This window comes from Leptosomus discolor, chromosome 7 (assembly GCF_034619465.1).
Source record: "Leptosomus discolor isolate bLepDis1 chromosome 7, bLepDis1.hap2, whole genome shotgun sequence".
Taxonomy (NCBI): Eukaryota; Metazoa; Chordata; class Aves; order Leptosomiformes; family Leptosomidae; genus Leptosomus; species Leptosomus discolor.
In genome coordinates, this window is record NC_141397.1 from 13,391,884 (window position 1) to 13,411,718 (window position 19,835).

Here is a 19,835-nt window from a genome sequence, read left to right on the forward strand (position 1 = left end):
AATCAGCAGAAATTAACACCCAGGACATTCCATCTGAACACAAAAATATCACACATCCTATCTAATCTTTGTGATCACTCAGAAACTTCTCAGTGATATCCTTTTTAACATCTATAAGTATAAATGGAAAAGATGAGTAACTTGTGCTTTTTGGATTAAGTGGGTGGTATATGCAGTAACATATTGAGTGATCAATCAGGTTAGTAATATGTCTATTGTTAATGAGCTCTCAGGCAGTTCAAAATTACTAATGGACTAATAATTCTAGAAGTAATTAAGCCTCATAAAATAATTTGCTTACTATATCTTAAGGAGAGCCAGAGCTGAACTTTTACTTGCAAGGAGATGAGAATATTCTGTGTATCTATAAATAAAAGACGGTTAACATTCAATTTTCCTTGCAAGCATATCTTAAAGGCAGTTTTACATGAGTGTATATGGACATATTTTTCATTTTATTAACTGATCAGTAGATGAAAAGCTCTTTACTTTTTTCCTTGTTTTGTTATCTTCTAAGTAGTCAGTTTCATTTTGGAATTTAACACTTTTGGTTTTACTTTGCCACTATTAATGCACAAAATAGTTCCAAGGCAAAATGCAAGAAAATAAAGCAGGGACATAGAAGGGAAATACCAAGAGAGATGTAGCCAACAGTTACATGCTGTGCTGCATTCATACTCTAAAATTATGTTATCCATATATTGTGTAGCAAATATCATTCATTCCATTCAGCAGATGGAAAAACTGAGACTAAGAGGTGCAATAATCTATTTCAATTTATCAGACAAAATAGTAACAGAAACAGAAATAAAATTCAAATCTACTTGTCCCTGGTTGTACGTTTAGATTTAGAGTAGGATAGCTTTACTTTAGCATGATAGGTAGGAGTTGCCCTACCCAGTCCCTAAGAGATGTTGAGGACAGGGGCATGATTAGTGCTGTTTAAGCAGGAGGCGCTTGTTTGCTGAGGGTTTGCATGTGTGTGCCCTGGTAGGATGATCTGACTGTGTTTCATTCTCTGAAAAAGGGCACTGAAATATTGCTGCTAACTGCCAGGAATATTTAGCTGGAGTGGAATGGCTTTAGCAGAACAGAAATGTAACATAGCATGAGCGTAAAGGAGAAAGAGAGTCACCACAGGAGGTAGTCAGTGAACCAGAAAAGAGGTCTTCTGGCTAGTAGAGTATGTGGTCCGTGTTTGAGATAGCAGTGACTTTGTAAACATAAGAATAATCTGAAATCTGCAAAGCACCAATTTCGCATCGATCATGCAGGTGCTCACCGTTATTCTTAATCTCCCTCTGAGCAGCTTCAGTTCAAGGTTAGTATCGATCACTAGTGCTCGTGGATTTGAAGGGCAGTATTTATAAAGATGGAAATGAAGTACAGAACTCCAAAAGTTTAGCAGTATAGTCTCATAATTTGTGGTTCAGATCAGAAAATCTGTATTTTTATGCTGGCTCTAGAAATGTAATGTTGTGAATATGGATCTGTGCATAATCTTTCCATGATCATATTAGGAGTTTATTTTTTTGAATGATGCGAACAGAAAATGGATGCTTGGAAACAGTGATGTATAAATGGACTTTTATTTCTCACCTGGTTAGAATTCTGTTTTGGGGAAATAGAATATGAATACTCTACCCGAAGCTGTACTCTAGAGGCAGAGTCAGAGCTATGGAGTTGTGTTTGAAATAAAAATGATATGGTAGTTTAATTCAGGTAAAATATTTGCCATTTGTTTTCCTTGTAGTAAAAATTAAAATAGTAAGAAAGGCTAAAAAGAACAATCTTATCTCTCAAATGAATTTATGAATAATTTTTAAAATGTGTATATATATGTATAGGAGTAAGGTAAGGGAAAATACAATGAAAACATTCAGTCATACTTCTTTCTTCTAGTGAGACATGAGTGTGGGGTAGAGAGTTTATAAAGAATAGATACAATAATGTCCTTAAAAGTCAGTCTACTCTAGGATTGACAGCCAGTGGAAGTTTGTATGGTTATTCCATGATAATTAATTACATGTAAATTTTGAAGCACGTATACTTACTGGGCTAACAGAACATCTCAATCCACATTGCTAAAATTATAATTTCTAATTAAACTGTGTCTTGGTTTTACGTTCACGTTCATAGGTGTAAGTCGCAACCACTGGCCAACTTTTGCCCTCAAAATACCCTTTATGTTATTACGGATGGAGATCCTGAGAGCACAATTTGATGTATGATTTCCATAGAAGAGTTGATGTAATCCATGTTGTACCTGTGGAAAGACATTTTACTTGCCCTGTATGAAGGAAACTTTCAAATTTATATAACTTGTAACAGCACCATGGAAAGTAAATTGTTTTTCTTATATTTGTGCTGTGTGCTGGGTTAAAACTAAAGCTCTGGTCGCTTCATTCGATGTTTAGATCAAGCTAATCTGAATTTGCCAAAAATTTTTGTTTTGGAGTTTGTCAGATACAGGTTTGTGGGCACAGTAGTTTACATAGGTGTGCCAAGATTTCTTTGGCGGTTCACTTGGTACTCCTCCTTCACAGTTACTCCTTTTCTCCTCAGGGTGAGGTGAGAAGGTTATTTTCTGGGTTGGCACCAGCATATAAGCTGTTAGCTGGACAATTCTAAATTTAGTGCATAAAAGAGCAATGCACAAAATAAATTTGTTGAGATAGAGTATTTAATGAAATTACTGTTTCCATTTGATAGAAACTCACAAAAAGGTTTTTACATACGGTGCAATAAATTCAGTTATACTTAAAGAATATTTTTGCATAGTAAATATTTGCTTTGCTCCATCTTTGTATGGCAGTGACCCAACAGGTACTTCAGTGTGGACTTTGGTTTAGAGAGGTTTGTGTATATTGGCACGTTGTATGACGTTGCACGTTACTAGATCAGATACAATTGCGATTGAAGAATAAAATTTATGAACCTTTTTCACTGTCCTTTTGCCTTATTAGTTTCAAATCACTATCTCTGTGATCGCAAAACCACATTAAAATAAATACTATATTCCTCCCTCTTTTATTCTCCACAGCAATGGAGTTTCATGAAAACCTACACAATATAGGAGCACGAGAAGGATTAAAAGAAAGAAAACTGCAAAAATCAGTAGAAAGTTTTACGTGGAACATTACAATTTTAAAGGTAATGTGTCTTCCTTTGGTTAGTTACTGTATTTTTCCATTCACAGCTGACATTCTAATATTGTTACTGGTCATTATTCTGTGTCACAGTTCAACTGGCTTTATTCACTTCTATAACCATATTCAGTTATGGTTATGTAACTCGAAAACACGGCAGACTCTCAATGTGAATTTTTCTTCTTTTCTGTTGTTGTCAGTGGTTGTTTCATTTAGTTTGTCTGACATTTTCTTCTTATAACCTTTTAATGTTAAGAAGATTTGCTGTAACCTTGAATACATGGGTGAAACAATGAGTATTGTTTTCTGTGAAGCGACTCGGGCTGGGAGGTAGCTATGCCGCTGTCTAAAAACTGCTTTGTGATTTGAAAAGGAGTAAGAGTGTTAAGGGTAATGCAGTTGTTGAAAAACAAAAAGGGAGGCTGTTGCTGCTGCAGTCAGTGATGAATGGCGGTTAATGATACATACAAATTATATTAGTGATCCAGACTGGAGTAAGTTGAGTGTATATGAGCTGGAGATTCTCTTTGCATTTTGTCGAACACATTTGCTCACATTTTGATGCAACAGTAAGTGATGAAGTGTAAAAAAACTTTCAGCCAGAGGCACTCAGGAAACTAGAATGTGGAACAGTTCAGGTTTCTTATCGCTGGTCTTTCATCTCAACAGAATATATCAAAATTTATAGAGATAGCAAAACTGCCTCCCTTAATTTATTCCCTTGACACTATGCTTCTAGCCCAAATTATTCAAGTTTTCTGTTTACGTCCACTAATGAGTTCTTCTCTCCCACTCAAATATTTCATCACTACATTAAAGTCTGTTTTAATTACAAAGAAAATTATTTTTCTCCCACGTACTGTTTTATTTTTAGTTCTTATTGAAAGTAGAATTCCCTATTGTCTCTTCTTAAGTGAACCACTACAGGAAAGCAGTAATACACATGTATTTCTCCAGTTTTCCATGTTGATTTCAACTGCTAAGCTTTGCACAGTGTTGTCAGGTTCTCCAGTCCCCCTTGTGTTATACCACACAAATGCAATGCAGAGGAGAATCAAAAAGAGATTAAATCAGCTATGTTGTGTACAGTTAATGAATTCTAAAAATATGCATGCAGGTTGTGCTTTTGGGTAAAAGGACCAGACTATCACTTTTCCATTATTAGAGTGGAGTTTTCTGAAGACAGCGTATGGGATGTGTCAAATACCATTCCTGTGCTACCTAGGGGATAGGCAGGATGGGAGTCAGCTCAGCAGGTTTGGGCAAATGTCAAAGAAATAAATTCTTATCCCTTCTTTACTTTTCTGTCAGAGGTATCAGATATCAGCTTGGATAGGCAAATCTATTTTAATGCTGCCTGAAACAGCAGTACCTTTGCTTCATCTCTGCTTTCTATATAGAACATAAGGGTTGGGGTGGAGGGGAGGTTTGCAGTTGATGAGCAACTGAAATGTGAAGTCGTGATTTCTGTGTAAGCCAGGAATTAGAGAACCCACATGGTAGATCTGGCTCTTCAGAGCACTGAAGGGCTTTTGTGCATATCCTTAGGATTAACATAATTAGAAAGTTAGAAGGCCTTCCTTTTGAAGAGGTTATTGAGAAATTGTCTTGCACATTTACTTGGGTTTTTTCATACTCGCAGAATTAAGGTCCTTTCTGTAGGAAGGTACAATTTGTCCCATAATTAGTACTTTATCAAAAAACTTGGTGAGGTGTTTACTCAGCCTGTCATTGAAACTTTAACAGGAGATGTTCCAGAAATTTCTGGTATGTTGATACATCTTAAAAGTTATTTACAAGTGTTACAGTTCACATAGGCATCTACTACGTGCTGTTATTCACATTTAGATGTACAGAAAGTTAGACATTGTGATTTGTTTAAAATAAGATGTGGAGGTTTTTTACTTCAAACTCTTAACTATAGGCCATAACCATAACATAATTAAATAGAAAAAGTTTCTCAGTTTCTAAGACACTGCTCTTCCTGTCTGCTGAAAAAGACCAGCGATCATAATTTTGATCTAATACTATGTTTTTCCATTTCCTTTTTTCCAGTTGTCTGAAAACAGTGTGAGGACAGGGAAGGAAAGTGAATGCCCACGTTTTCTAGAGTAAAAATTGATCAGCAGAGTGACAATCTGGGCCACTGTAAAAATAATTTATTTTTTCTGTTAATTCCCTGCCTATGTCAAATTAACTTCCCTCTTGAACAGCAGAATAAGTAAAGCCCTGTCTATTCAGTGGCCTCAGATTTTGCTGTTCAACAAGCAAGACAGTTGAGCAACCAACAAATTGAAGGCAGTGCCATGCTGAGATAGATTTAACTTTTTATTCTTCTTGTGATTAGGAACAGTATTTTATATGATCTCTTGGCTATGATTTAGGAATTGCTGTGTGGTTCTGAGCAGCATTACTAAATAATTCTGCATGAGCGCCTTCCTCAGCTTCCTCACAGAGGAGTCATAGAATGCTCACGTGGTGTGGCTGATGTATTTTCCAAACTGATTAAGCTGCGTTTTACCCTCAAGGTACATATTGATCTTTTTTATTTCAATTGGGACATTTTGGCTACAGTTGATGCAATGGAAAGTTTGATAGAATAACAAAATTGACAATTTAATTCTAGGGAACTCTTTGTTTAGAACATCTGACGTAGCTATTAAATATCTGTAAGTGTGTATGCACGTGCACACATTACAATTACTATTTTAAAGGATTTTATTTTTCCTAATTTGAAGCCATATGGCCAAATTTATTATTGGTATAGTATGTTTGAATTCAGCTGGAATGTGTACATGTATATGCACACATTCCCATTCTCACACACCCTATATATGCACATAGAGATAATTTATTTAACTTCAGAACATCACTTAGAGGAAATTTCATCTGCTTTAGTGAACTTTGTTGCCTGAGAGATTTAAAGACTGTACGGTGTTCGAATATTCCTCTCTTTGAAGTAGGTAGTTTGCAAGATCATTTGCTAGTAATTTATTTATTGTTATTACTCAGATTGATAGCACTCATATTTTCTAAACATAGATAATGACATTTCCTGCCAGAAAGACTACACAGTTGAAGAAAGAAAATCACTGTAAGTGCTGTTGCAGCAGACTCCTACAAAGAACTTCATGTAACAATTTATGGGCTTTTCTGGCATAGCAAAACTTTGGAAAAACCCTCTATGGGCTCAGAATTTGAGATGCCCATAGGAAGAGTATAACAGCATCTTTAAATTAGTCTTTGCAACAAAGAGCTGTTCTAAACATATACAGAGAGTTCAATGGAAGTACTCGGAATGAAGGTAGGACTCCTAACTCCAGCATTTTTTATATACTTTTTGTTGGCTATACAACGTTAATTACTTTCTCTTGAAAGAAAAGGCATGCAGTTCATGGCATCTGTTACCTCTGTAATGACATTCGTTCTGCACCTACATTATTTTTATAAGTCTCTTTATAAATGGAACATTCAAGGCACTTACAGGGATGCAACTTCTTACATTATTTTTTTTTAAATCATCTGAATTTTATGGACCGAATCTACAAGTGAATTCAGGTAGAACTGTTGTCACCATGGGGTGATAGCTGCTGCCTAGTCCTCTACGTACTCAGAAAACCTCCCACATCCCAGTTCAATTTAAATATCTAAAACTACTAGTCTCTTGATGTTGCTGGACTGATGGGATTTTGGCTCCTAATTAAACCCGTTTAGAAGTTAGGGTGTTTAGTCTTTATGTCCTGATTCTGTAAATGCACTCAGAGCATGTCAGCTGGGCACGGAGCAGTGCAGTATGTCCCACTGTACCTAGCAGCCACTAGAGCAACACTTTGAGAAAGGGATACTGGCTTCTTACTTTTCCTGATAGGAGCTTTGAGTCCCAGAATCTGAGCTAAAGCCTGGTCATTACTGATACAGTTTCTTCAGATTTGGGGGGAGAGTGTACTCATGCAGTTATTTCAAATGTCATCTCTACAGTTCTACTTTCATGTTCACACACTCACTTAACCTGTTGACCAAAAATCATGAGTGAATATGTACCAGGTTATAAAGGTAGCTGTGCTGAGATATTCTAGTTGATGCTGTATCTGATTGACTGTGAAACGATACCTCGTTTCATAGGTATGAGAATTGATAGGAAACATTTTGGCTTTGTTTTTAGTTACATTTCAGGAGCTATGGTATAAAAACACTGCCTCTTAGCCGAAAGCTTCAAAACAAACAGGTTTTGAATGTTTTTAAAAAATGAAAACAGAGTAGTTTCTCACAGGCATACTGGGACAGAGAGGTATGAAAGATGCGGAATTGGGCTTCCATATTAATTCACATCTTTTATCATTGTTTATTAAAAGCTTATGAATGAATATCAGTTTTGTTCTTTGATGTTTTGTAAGGTCTTTTTCATGTCTGCCTGCAAAACATCTTGGTGCTTGATACTTTTTTTGAAGCTTGTAAATATCAATATGTGAAATAGTTATTAAAGTTACATAGTACTTGGTTCTGTGAGTGAATTTGAACCATGGTGAAGGAAAGGGAGCAGTGATTGCTATCTACTGCAGTGAGGACAGTGCTTTCGCAGTGCTCTGCACTAGTGATGTGCAAGGCACCTACCGGTCCTGTTCCCACTTGGGAATTATCACAAGCTGCCTGTTAACTACAGTGCTGGGCGTAAATTTGAGGTTTGTGGTGCATTTGCCAGACGACACTAAGGACTACATTTATTTACATGTTGACTTATCTGAGGTGAAAGTCTGACCAAGGCAGCCCTACTATATAGCGAGAAACTTAGGGGTTTGGTTCTGCAACTGCTCCAGATTCCAGCATTGAGTTGTCTCTATGGACCAGCTGTATTTCTTTGAATGTAGGGTTTTTGGTGCTTCTTATGATAAATCTGCTTGACTAAGGTTTGAGCCGTTGATAGATTTCTTCTGTTGGCTTTACAATATGCATTTTATCAGACCAAGTAGCCTACAGCCATTTGGGACTGGTAAGAAGATGAAAGACCTCCGAGCAGTCCATAGATATGAGACGTTCCCATGTTCCAGCTTGTAGTCAACTGACTGTGCTATTAACTTACTTTTTAGGTCAATGGCACCTACTGAGAAAATCAGGATCTTATGCAGCTACAAAATGCATGGAATATAAAGAATTAAAACTGAATCTTGAGAGCCCTTGGACAAGAGACAATTGATATATAACTAGAAGGAAGGTCTTTGAGTTCTTTTAAGTGACTGTGTGGGGGCAATTTTTTAAAATCTGAGTGACTTTTTTAGTTTTCTGCCTTTCAGATGTGTTGTGTTACTGCTCAACAGTGTTCACTGTGACTGCAGCTTGAATTTTTAAGATGCATACTGCTTTTTTTCCCCAGCCTATGGCTTCATGATACATCAACAGAGCTAGGCACTTCACATCAATTGTGCAGACCTCTGTCACTTGAACTTGTGCTGTATTTGGTAGCAGTGGTTGGCTCTTGTTTTATCTTTGGATCAAGATATGCCAGCAGATAATGACAACACAGTTGGTTTCACAAACATTTTTTCTGAGTACAGTGGCATTCAGAAATCAGTTGCTTCATTCTGAGTGTTGGAAAAGAGAGTAATGTGTACAGATTCATTTTTCTATTTCACCCTGGTCTAAACTTGATCCCATTTGGGCGGATGCATTTATTCTGAATGCTTCTTGTCTGCAATAATCCATCCCCTTATCCCAGATCCTCTCTTGTCTACAAAGTTCATCTTCCCTGATCAGTCTTGTGCAGATACTTGCAGTTTCCTGCTGAAAATCCAGCCATTCCCTCTAACCTGTGGCTTCCTCTTTCCCCTCTTTCCTCCATCCAGTATTCTGTTCTCACTTGGTGCCTGATTTTCTCTTCTGGCATTTTTTTCCCATTATGTTACAGTTCATGTCGCCCGCTCTTCACCTCCTCTAGACATTCTTCGTGATGAATCTTAGTTTTCTCATCACCTTACCTTCTTTCTTTGTATTCTGCAGTCTTCTCCCTGCTATGCATTTTTGCTTGGTTTTCTCTCTCACCAGCTTTTAGTCTCATTACCAAGCTCTCTCATTCTTTTGAGTTGTTAGTCCTTCTACTTGTCTGTCATTTTCAGGCTTCTTTCAACATGGTGAATTTTGTCAATCTGCTTTCTTTCTGTATTCCCAAATGTTGCCTCAATCTTTCCCTTTCTCTGCTCACCTGTCTGATCCAAATTCAGTGTTGTTGCACTGTGTTCGTTTTTCATTATTTCACCATCTTCTCTTTCAGTAGTAACACCTAGTATCTACTTCCAACTTCCCTTTCTGTAGTCCCAGACTTCCTGCCAGATCAGTTGCAGATACTGCTCTTGCCCCCTCCTTTTCTCTATCCGTCTCCTCGCCAGAGTGCCTGTCCCAGGCCTGTCCTTCCCATCCTCCAGTCTGGCTTTTGGACTGCCTGCATTGGCAACCAAATGTTGGTGGCAAGACAACTTGGAGAAGCCATACAGGAAAAACCCAACTTTTTCTTCTAAGGCATATTCATTATTGTGTGGGAATGGAATATGCATTGTCTTGCCGCATTGCTGGAGCTGTCAAGACATGAAGAATGATCGAGAGTGAAATCCTGAGTGATTGTACTAACCACGTTCAAAATCTGATTTTTGTTTATTAAAAGCTCAGAACTTGGATCCACTACTCTGGGTCCCTGAAGTCATTTGAATTACAAGTCCCTACCCCAAGTGGGAGTGAGGAGGAAAGGATAGAAGACTGTTAAAAAAATTCCAACAGCATTTTCCTGTCTTTTTCTCAGAACTGAATGAACCATATGGATGAGGTTAAAGAATAATAGTAAACAGTAATAGTAATAAAATCTGCCAATGGCAAAAGTCCTGCATAGAAAGTATCAGCTTAAGTAGTTAAAGTTTGGCAAGCATATAAGCAGCTGAAAGCAGGATTTTTTAAATGAGAAGTTTTGGACAACCTTATTAATAGTCTGTTGCTAGCAGCTCTGCCTATAATAAACAACTTGATTAAAGTTCCAGAACTATATTCTACTAATCCATGTAAAATGGAACTTGGGCTAGAAACAGATGCACTCCAGATATGACTCATTTAGTCTGCTGGAGTGTTTTAAATTAGCTTTTAGTTGTTTGTCAGTTTGGAAAAAAGTATGTGATTTAAAAAAAAAAAATCCCTTGTTTTCTTTAGAAGAAAATATTACTGAAGCATGTGCTGTGATTGGTGAAGTTCTAGATTTTTTCCTATCTGGTAATCAGAAAAAAACACTTTGGCTATTATAGTCTTGGATGGGGGTGGGGGGGGTGGGGGGGTGGGGCATTATTTCTTTGAAGAAAGCAATATTTGTTTTTAATTTGTGTGCCTCAAATGCGTAATTCTGCTTACTTGGTGGGATAGTGTTGGTGTTCTGACTTGATAAAGAAGTAAGGCTGAAGTTATCACACCATGAGTGCACACATGTTCTTGACTGACTGCTGTTCTACCTCTCCTCCTTTATTTTTTAAATCAAAAAGTAAAGTTGGATTTCAACCTTATTTAGCAGAGGAGCAGAGGCAATGTATCTGTTACGTCTCTAGAAGAGACATTAGCATCTCTTCAAGAGAAGTGTCTGTCAGGAGCCAGAATTTACACAGGAGAGACATGAGTAGCCCAATTACAGGAAAAGATGCAGTCAGTGTTCGTACTTATTAGACATTATAGGAACGGACAGTCTCAAGGAACTACATTAACTGGGGTGGGTTGGTTGGTTGGTTTGTGTGTGTGTCCCTTTCTCCACTTCAGTTGGAAATGACACTGTTTAAGATCTGGTATTTTTGAAGCTTCATTTGCTTTTCTGTAAGCTATGGGGCAGTTCTCCTTCTGGAGTGCAGATGCAGAGCAATCACTTTGGCCCTTGCAGACTTTCTGCATGTGTTTGTGAACTTTTCTGTGTCCACCAGTAAGACAGGTGTGCTCACCATGTGCTGCTGCAGCTTTGCTGCTTCCCTGCGTATGGGCAGGGTAGGCTGATAATGGCTGCAGGAAAGGCAGTCCGTAGTCCAGTCATGAGACCTGTGGCTGTTAAAGAGGGCTTTAATCAATCCAAAGAGATGGAGTAGCTAATACTGCAGGACAGAGCCAAATCACCTAAGTTTGAGACAGTTTTTTTTACAGCTTTACTTAAATCTTACCTTCTATGAAAAGTAAGAGTGCAAGTAAAGAGGGATAGCGATAGCGCTGAACTGCAAACAGCCCTGTGAATCCTTTGTCATCACTGTCCTTTTTACATGTTGTTTGCTAACCTGTATTTTCATATTTCATGCTTTGACAAACATTGATCCTTTACCATGCTACTATTGAATGAATCACATTGCTAGGAAAACAAATCTCTGAGAACCAAAACAACAAAACAGTTGAATGGCTCCCTGAAGTGTTAAAATCAGCCATCACAATTTTCTGTATGCAGAAACATTTATAGTCTCCATGGATTAAAAACACAGCACACATTACTTTCCTGAAAGCTATTAGGTAGAAATGATCCCTATCCCTTTGTTTATGCAACTGGTTGGCTCCAGAGAAAGCGAAGAGCTTGGTTCTGAAATAAACAGAAAAGGAAAAAAAAATAGAGAATCCAATTATCAATTGTGTAGTCTAACTGCATTTTTTTTTCTTACAGGGACAAGCTGATCTTCTAAAATATGCTAAAAACGAAGCACTGGAGAATCTGAAACAAATCCATTATGCCACTGTTTCATGTGGACTCAATAAGCCAGGCACTGAAAATGCAGAAATCTCAAAGCCCCGTCGAAGTCTGGAGGTCATACCTGAAAAAGCAGGTGATGAAAATGGAGAATGAGAGAACGCTCTTCTCATAATTATGGAGTTTATAACTCTGTGACCAATTGTAGCTGCATAGGACATTTGCTTTGCACTTACTGTTGGAAAATATTTGGAATTTTTAAAGCACAACTGGAGAAGCTAATTACAATCTATTGAAACTGTGAATGTATGTAGCAACTCTGCTTGTGAAGGCAATGATATTGTGTAACATGGAAATTACATTATTGGCCAAAATCTAGTATATATGTAAAAGATACTGTAATTCAGTAATAGCGTGCTGAAAAGTTGATTATAGTGCCATAGGGAAATAAACATTTTTTAAAATGATCTATGACTAGAGGGAAATCAGTAGACAGAATTCTACAAGATGCCTTGATTTTCAAACGAATTGGATTCAGAGGGCCTTTTTTTTTTTCTTTTGGCACAATTTGGTAATTGTGCTAGTGAAGTGAATTATTCTTTTGAAAATCAGGTCCAAAAAAGTAGAATCCGCGTGTTTCACACTATATGTAATTCAGCCGCTCAGATATTTGGGTTTGAAGTGGTATTGATTTTGTTGTTGAGCCATAAATTAATATGAGAATGTAATTAGACAGTGATCACTGACTTCAGTGCACTATAGGAGAGCCATTATGTAAAAGGAAAATGTGCAATCAATCTGATATAGCCTATGTCAGAAGAAGATACATACCTATTTTGCCTAAGTTCTTCTGCAAATGTGTGTAGATAATGTGACCAAACTGCAAGCAAAATGTTGTAAATAGTTTTTCATTTTGTGAAGTGAAGTGCTCATATTAAAAAGAGTTTTATGAGATTGCTCCCGGACAAGTAAAGCTTTTAACTAAATTTTAACTTTTTTATTTTTCAAGTATTTTCTTCCTTACGGAATAGGTGATATATCAATAAGCAGGTTTGTCAAAAAAAAATTTGCTGTTCTGGTTCTCTTTTGGTTTCCTGACAACATTAGGTAAAGGTATTGTAGCTGATACACTCATTGTAAAATGACTATACCAACCTAGAGTGTTCCCTTACTGTTTCTCATTTAACAATAAAATGGACTATATAATTACAGAAGCTAATAAATTTGAAGAAAAACAAACAAAGTCCTGCAGAGATCAAAATGCAGTTTTTGTTCAGTTGTGGAGAAAAAGGGGAAGATGGTGATGTCTGTTGAAAAGCATTGTTTTAATTAGAGGTCTTCAAGACATGCATTCTACACCAATTTTTATTTTTTTATCGAATCCAAGATGCTGTTTCTGCATGCAGGTTATAATGAACATCCACATATATATAACATCCTGTAAAAGTCAAAGGAGCTCTGACCAAGAACATCGGTATACTTGCACTTAATCTGAATTATTAGGGACTTAAATTTACTTTCTAGTCATTATAAAACTGAAGGGGGGAAAGATGAAAACATTTGCATAGTAAATGTCACATCTTGAGTGTGCGCTTTTAAATGTCAAAGTGCATGGGTTAGGAGCAGTTTTAGAAGGTGCTAAGCTCTTTCAGTGTCTAGTGACAGATTGTATGCTCGATATTATGATCTTGCCAGGAGCGAGTTCCTTTCTGTGTTGTACAAAATGAAACATTTAACCTGTGGTAAACACCTTCAAGCATTGCTTTTTTAGACAGTCCTTCTCTATGTTGCCAGCTGGAAGTCTTCTGATTGCACCTGAAGTTGATGGGAAACAACATGAAATTCACAGTTGCTAACTGTATTCCAAGCCGGTATGAAATTAGTCTTCCAGGGCCAAATCTATCAGGTCTAAATCTGATTTATCTACGGCAAAATAACTGTGTTACATCAAGATTCGTATTTGGTTGAGGAGGATTGGGTTAGAGATCATTTAGGCAAATGGACACTCACAAATCCGTGGGCCCCAGTGAGATGCACCCTTGAGTGCTGAGGGAGCTGGCATATGTTACTGCTAAGCCACTCTCCATGATCTTTGGAAGGTCATGGAGAACAGGAGAGGTGCCTGAGGACTGGAGGGAAGCCAGTGTTACTCCAGCCTTCAAAAAGGGCAAGAAGGAGGACTGAGGAAACTACAGGCCAGTCAGCCTCACCTCCATCCCTGGAATGGTGATGGAACAGCTCATTCTGGATGACATCTCTAAGCATGTGGAGGAAAAGAAGGTTATCGGGAGTGGTCAACATGGATTCACCAAGGGGAAATCATGCTTGAACCAATCTGAAAGCCTTCTATAGTGGCATGACTGGCTGGGTAGATGACAGGAGAGCAGTAGGTGTTGTCTACCTCGACTTCAGCAAGGCTTTTGTCTCTGTCTCCCACAACATCCTCACAGGTGAGCTGAGGAAGTGTGGGATAGATGAGCGGACAGTGAGGTGGATCAACAACTAACTGAAAGATAGAGCTCAGAGTTGTGATCAGTGGTGCTGAGTCTAGTTGAAGGCCTGTGGCTAGCGGTTTTCCCCAGGGGTCAGTACTGGGTCCGGTCCTATTCAACATACTCATCAATGAGCTGGATGAAGGGACGGACGGAGGGCACCCTCAGCAAGTTTGCTGATGGTACTAAGATGGGAGGAGTGGCTGACACACCAGAAGGTTGTGCTGCCATTCAGTGAGACCTGGACAGGCTGGAGAGTTGGGCAGAGAGGAACACGATGAGGTTCAACAAGGACAAAGGTAGGGTTCTGCACTTGGGGAGGAATAATCCCATACACCAGTACAGACTGTGGGTTGACCGGCTGGAGAGCAGCTCTGTGAGAAGGACCTGGGAGTTCTGGTGGACAGCAAGTTGACCACGAGCCAGCAATGTGCCCTTGTGGCCAAGAAGGCCAATGGTCTCCTGGGGTGCATTAAGAAGAGTGTGGCCAGCAGGTTGAGGGAGGTTCTCCTCCCCCTCTACTCTGCCCTGGTGAGGCCACATCTGCAGTACTGTGTCCAGTTCTGGGCCCCCCAGTTCAAGAGGGACAGGGAACTACTGGAGAGAGTCCAGCAGAGGGCTGTGAAGATGATGAGGGGACTGGAGCATCTCTCTTACGAGGAAAGGCTGAGAGACCTGGGGCTCTTTAGCCTGGAGAAGAGAAGACTGAGAGGGGACCTTATCAATGCTTATAAATATCGAAAGGGTGGGTGTCAAGAGGATGGGACCAGACTCTTTTCAGTGGTGCCCAGTGACAGGACAAGTGGCAACGGGCACAAACTGGAGCACAGGAAGTTCCGCCTGAACATGAGGAAAAACTTCTTTATTTTGAGGGTGGCAGAGCACTGGAACAGGCTGCCCAGGGAGGTTGTGGAGTCTCCTTTCCTGGAGATATTCAAAACCTGCCTGGACGTGATCCTGTGCGACCTACTCTAGGTGAACCTGCTTTAGCAGGGGGGTTGGCTAGGTGATCTCCAGAGGTCCCTTCCAACCCCCACCATTCTGTGATTCTGCGACTCAGCCAGGCCATAATTATACAAGGTCAGTTTCACTTTAGCAGAAAACCCAAAATCTAGAATTTTAATTACAACTTTCAGTGCTAATTGAAAGATGCAGACTGTGGGAAAATGTCGATACAGTTAGCATTATTCTTCAGAGAGGCCTAAAAGCCAGTAAAGCTGCATGAGCAGTTTTAGCCTACCACTGCTTGCATGGCATTTGCAGAGTGACATAGTTTATTTCACAAATGAAGCATTTATCTTTCTCCAACCAGGTTATCAGAATTGATGGTTTGGGTATTAGCATTTGTGTATTTTTGTTTAGCACATGACAGCCTCGAAAGAGGTGAGGGAACATTGAAAGGATTAAACACAGTTTGGTGTTTTTTTCTTTAAGGCAAAAAAAAAGTAAGTGAAACGTGAGTATCACATAAGCTAGGGCTGACAGTTTTTGTGTGTTCAACTCCACTTACTCTGATCCTGTTCTATCTTGTTAGAAAGGAAGGTAATACTTTTTTTGGTGTAATATCTTTACACAGTATCTCCTTTTAAAAAAAAAACCAACCCACAAAAAAAAGTTAAAATACATGCATTTAGATAAGTGACCATTTAAATGTGTTTGGATTTGAGTGTAGTGCTGATTCCTTAAGATGGCGGTCACTTTTGTGCATTATTCATACTCAGTCGAGATCTGTAAGTACCATAAAGCCTTAAAATGAACTCAGTCAAGCAGATACTCTGAAAGATGATGTGTAGCTAAAAATCCTTTAGGGAGTTTACATGTTGCACGTTAAAAGATTACAGGATAAACACCTGCAAGCAAAGTATCAGGCTCTATTGTTAACCCAGTGATGATAATTTCAAAACCAAATTTATTAGCATATTTTTTCTATGTCGTATTTTCTTAAAGCATTCTTTGCAGCCATGATGCAATTTACTTTTATTAATAGCCCATTTTTTACAGTGTTTATTTTAGATTACATAGAAGAAGAAGCACCCAAGATCTGGTGACATAGTCCAAATAAAATTAATCACAGGTTGACTTTACACTCCTTTTTTTGCCTTTATTTTCTTAAATGTGCTGTAATACAGTTGGACTGCTTAAAGATAGAGCCAAAACACAAGTGGCTGTTTATCTGACTGCCTTTTTTGCATTTGTTTGGCTCCAGTAGTCAGTGAGTGAGTATGAGTATGTGTGGAGACCTAAGGTAACATATTGCTCAATTTAAAAGAAATACTAATTGGGAAAAGTTCAAAGTTCAAAAACTTCAAAAGTAGACACTAACAGTGAATTCTTTCTTTGAACACAAGAAGAAGGACGAACAGTGCCTGTTTAAAAATGGAGCATCTCTCTAAGCCTCGTCTGCGTTCTTGTTTGAACTCCCCTCCTCATCCGTTGTACTTGGTGTGGTACATAGCAGCCATTGGATATTTAATTACAGAACCCAGGACCATGCCCTCCATCCTCTGAACACATCAGCCAGCTGCAGAAGACAACTCTGTTCTCCAGGAATTCCCCCAGCAGTACTTGCTGAGGGGCACTGCTGAGCCTGTCGATGCCACCAAAACGGCAAAAGCCTTCAAACTGGAGCTGGGGGCCAAGCTCTGCTGGGGGCCAAGCTCTGCTGGTGAAGTTGTGGCCCTTCTGCTGTCGGCAGTATTCTACGCATGTCAGTAGGATCAGGATTTAAGTGCAGTGTTGCAAAATTTCCCCTTTGTCTCAGGTCTTTTTGTTTCTTTACTTTCCCTTCATGTTCTTACGTTGCTGCAGCAAGGAGTACTACATTGGTGCCCCACACAATTTCAAAGCTTGCCCATGCGGGCATGGTGAAAGATACTGTATGAGTCAAGCCTTTTTTCAGCTACTTCGTACAGCACAAGAATATTTTTATTAGACTCCATGGCTGGTTACTGTATTCACTTTTTCCTGTTTTGAAGTTGAAGCAGCAGAGAGAGAGATGATTCAGAGTTGCCAGCATGAAAAATGGAAGTGAGTTCCAAGATGACTAAAAATTTTAACTCTGGTCTACTAATCAAATGAACTAATCTGAAAGGACCCGATCCTCCACTCTTGCAGTGCTTGAGTTTCCCTTCTGTTTGTATGATATCCTAGTTTTCTACTGCATGAATGTTGTTTTATCAGTAACACTGATTTCTTCTTGCTATGTGCATTGTTTGCAATACACAATCAAGGAAACTCCTAAATGTCCTGTGCATGGTATAATAATCTTTCATTAAACCTTGTTTACACTTGTGTTAGTTGAAGTTTCAAAATGAATATAGAGAACAATTTTTGCAAAAAGGGCGATCATGGAGCCATATTCATGGCACAGTATGCACTTGCTATGGCAGGTACTTCACTGTGAAATCATTTTATGCCCATATAGCTAACAGTCGGAGCGCTGCTCCCAGGGGATGACTAGCCCATGGGGTTTAAATACTGTGAGCAAAATTCTGAAACTGATGGAGTCACCAGCTTGCTTCTTTTGACTGTAATGGGTGTTGGACTTCACCACATTTTTTCTTTTTCTATTCACAGCTCACTGTGACCAATTAAGATTTCTAAATGAAATATTTAACAACTTGTTTTAAAAGTTAATAGATTGCACTTACCCTATAATGACCTCCAGTCTTTTGAACTCTTGTAAACATTTAAAAAAAAAAAATCTCCATAGTTCTTACCACCCCCTGATTGCGTTTGCTCTCAGTATTTTGAAAAGAGCTGTGGGGCAGGTCAGTTTGATAATTTTCAGAACTAACCCATGTGACATTCTTTATTCATTACAGCTTGGTTGCTCTCAATAAGAAAAAGGCAGTAAAACTATTGAGGTTTTCTGGTTATTTCTGTTTCTGGACACTATTAAACTTCCCTTTCTGACTCATCACCTCTGTTCTCTGGGTGACTGTGGAAAGACAGGGTAGCAAAAAGCAGCACAGCAGAAAGGTTAGAAACAGGACTTGAGTGCAAGAGCAACAAGCCCTCATAGGCTTAGGGGAGATCTGTTGTAGTCAAAGAAGTTGGAAAGGCAGTTCAGGAGTTACAGGTAGCAGTGAGGGGGAGGAAGATATGCAGAATTAGATGTAAAAAAAAAAAAAGATAAATAATTTTAGCCCAGGAGTATGGGCAACCACAGGATGGCATGGTGCCAGTGCCATCCTCTGGGATCCCTAATGCTTCCTGGTAGCACTAGAAATGTTTCCAGTACTTTGGGACAAAAGCATAATGTTTTTTCCCTTGACAATATGATCTGGTGTGGCAAAAGAGAGCAGTGAGCTGGGAGAGCGGTCAGGTGTGAACGCTGAACTCTTAATTTAGCTCTCCCTGCCCAGCTGCATGCGCTGCTTTGCTGTACCTACGTGTGCCACTCCAGCTCACAGGAGTTCCCACTTGGTGCCACTGTGGCACACTGAAGTTGAGAGGAAAGGGGAAGGACGGGGGGGTGTGTGTGTGTATTACCAGGAGAGGAGTGCTTGAGAGGCGGCACAGGAGGGTGGCATGAAAGGAGGCAAGTTTGTTAAGAGCCACCTGCAGTCTGTAGAAGAGCTTTCTGAATGACATTAGGTGTTTTATTAGTAATCTGTTTTCCATGGAGATAAACGTGGAGGAGCAGAGGACCTTCTCGGCTGGATGCAGCATTGGCCTGTGCATTGGTGACTGGGAGAAGGAAAGCAGCAGGGCCAGGAAGCAAAGCGGGAACTCAAAGGCCTGGGCTTTGTTCTCTGGCCCTCAGCTTCCTCCATCGATAAATTGGAGGAAATGACACCTACCACTTTTTGAAGTAGCAGAAGAAACATACTGTGTAACTGCAGAAAAAAAAAAAAAACCACAGAAGGCGTCCAGGAGCGAAATAAACTGACATATAAATAGTACATCGTGAGAAGGCAGCACTTTTTGTGTTTGAATGCCATATACATTAGTTTTCACTGGATGCTGTTTTATGAAGTGCACTGATGCTTTCATAGTTTTTCAGTGGCATGTACTTAGCAAACATACTCAAATGTGCTACTGATTGGTGAACAGCATTTTGAAATAGAAATCAAATCAGTTGATTATAAAGTAAGCATGCCTGTGTGGGGTCCCAAGTCCCGGGCAGTTCAATATTTTTACTGTCTAGTAAAAGAGTAAAAGAAGATTTTGTTACACTCTTATAATATGGGCTTTATGCTGTGGCTCACAGCATGAGCCCTTCTTTTTATCTCAGATGTTATTTTATGGATCAGAAAAACCCCTCCCAGAAATCTTAGAAAAAGCCTTAGGATTCAGCTGTAGATCTCAGCCTCTGTCCTCAATTCCAGAACTGATGATACCTGCTGTGATTCTGATACGTCCTTAGCCAAATAATGATTAAATTTCTCAAGTCTGAATATGTAACAAAATCTTCAAATGTCTTATTATATAATATGCTGGTGCTGCTACTTGTTCCAGGATTACTAAAAAAAGTCAGATTTTCTTTGGATGGAGAAATAAGGATCACCTTTTAGACCA

The 19,835-nt window shown here is 39.0% G+C and overlaps 1 protein-coding gene across 1 annotated transcript in view; it reads left to right on the forward strand.

Moving 5' to 3' along the window:
- Positions 1-16,820, forward strand: part of PLCL2 (phospholipase C like 2) — a 102,747-nt gene extending 85,927 nt beyond the window's left edge. Inside the window, exons 5-7 of the mRNA XM_086467871.1 lie at positions 3,044-3,153; positions 11,797-11,956; positions 16,768-16,820. Coding sequence (XP_086323997.1) covers positions 3,044-3,153; positions 11,797-11,956; positions 16,768-16,820 — 323 coding nt within the window. The remainder of the gene's footprint in view (positions 1-3,043; positions 3,154-11,796; positions 11,957-16,767) is intronic.
- The last annotated feature ends 3,015 nt before the right edge of the window (positions 16,821-19,835 follow it).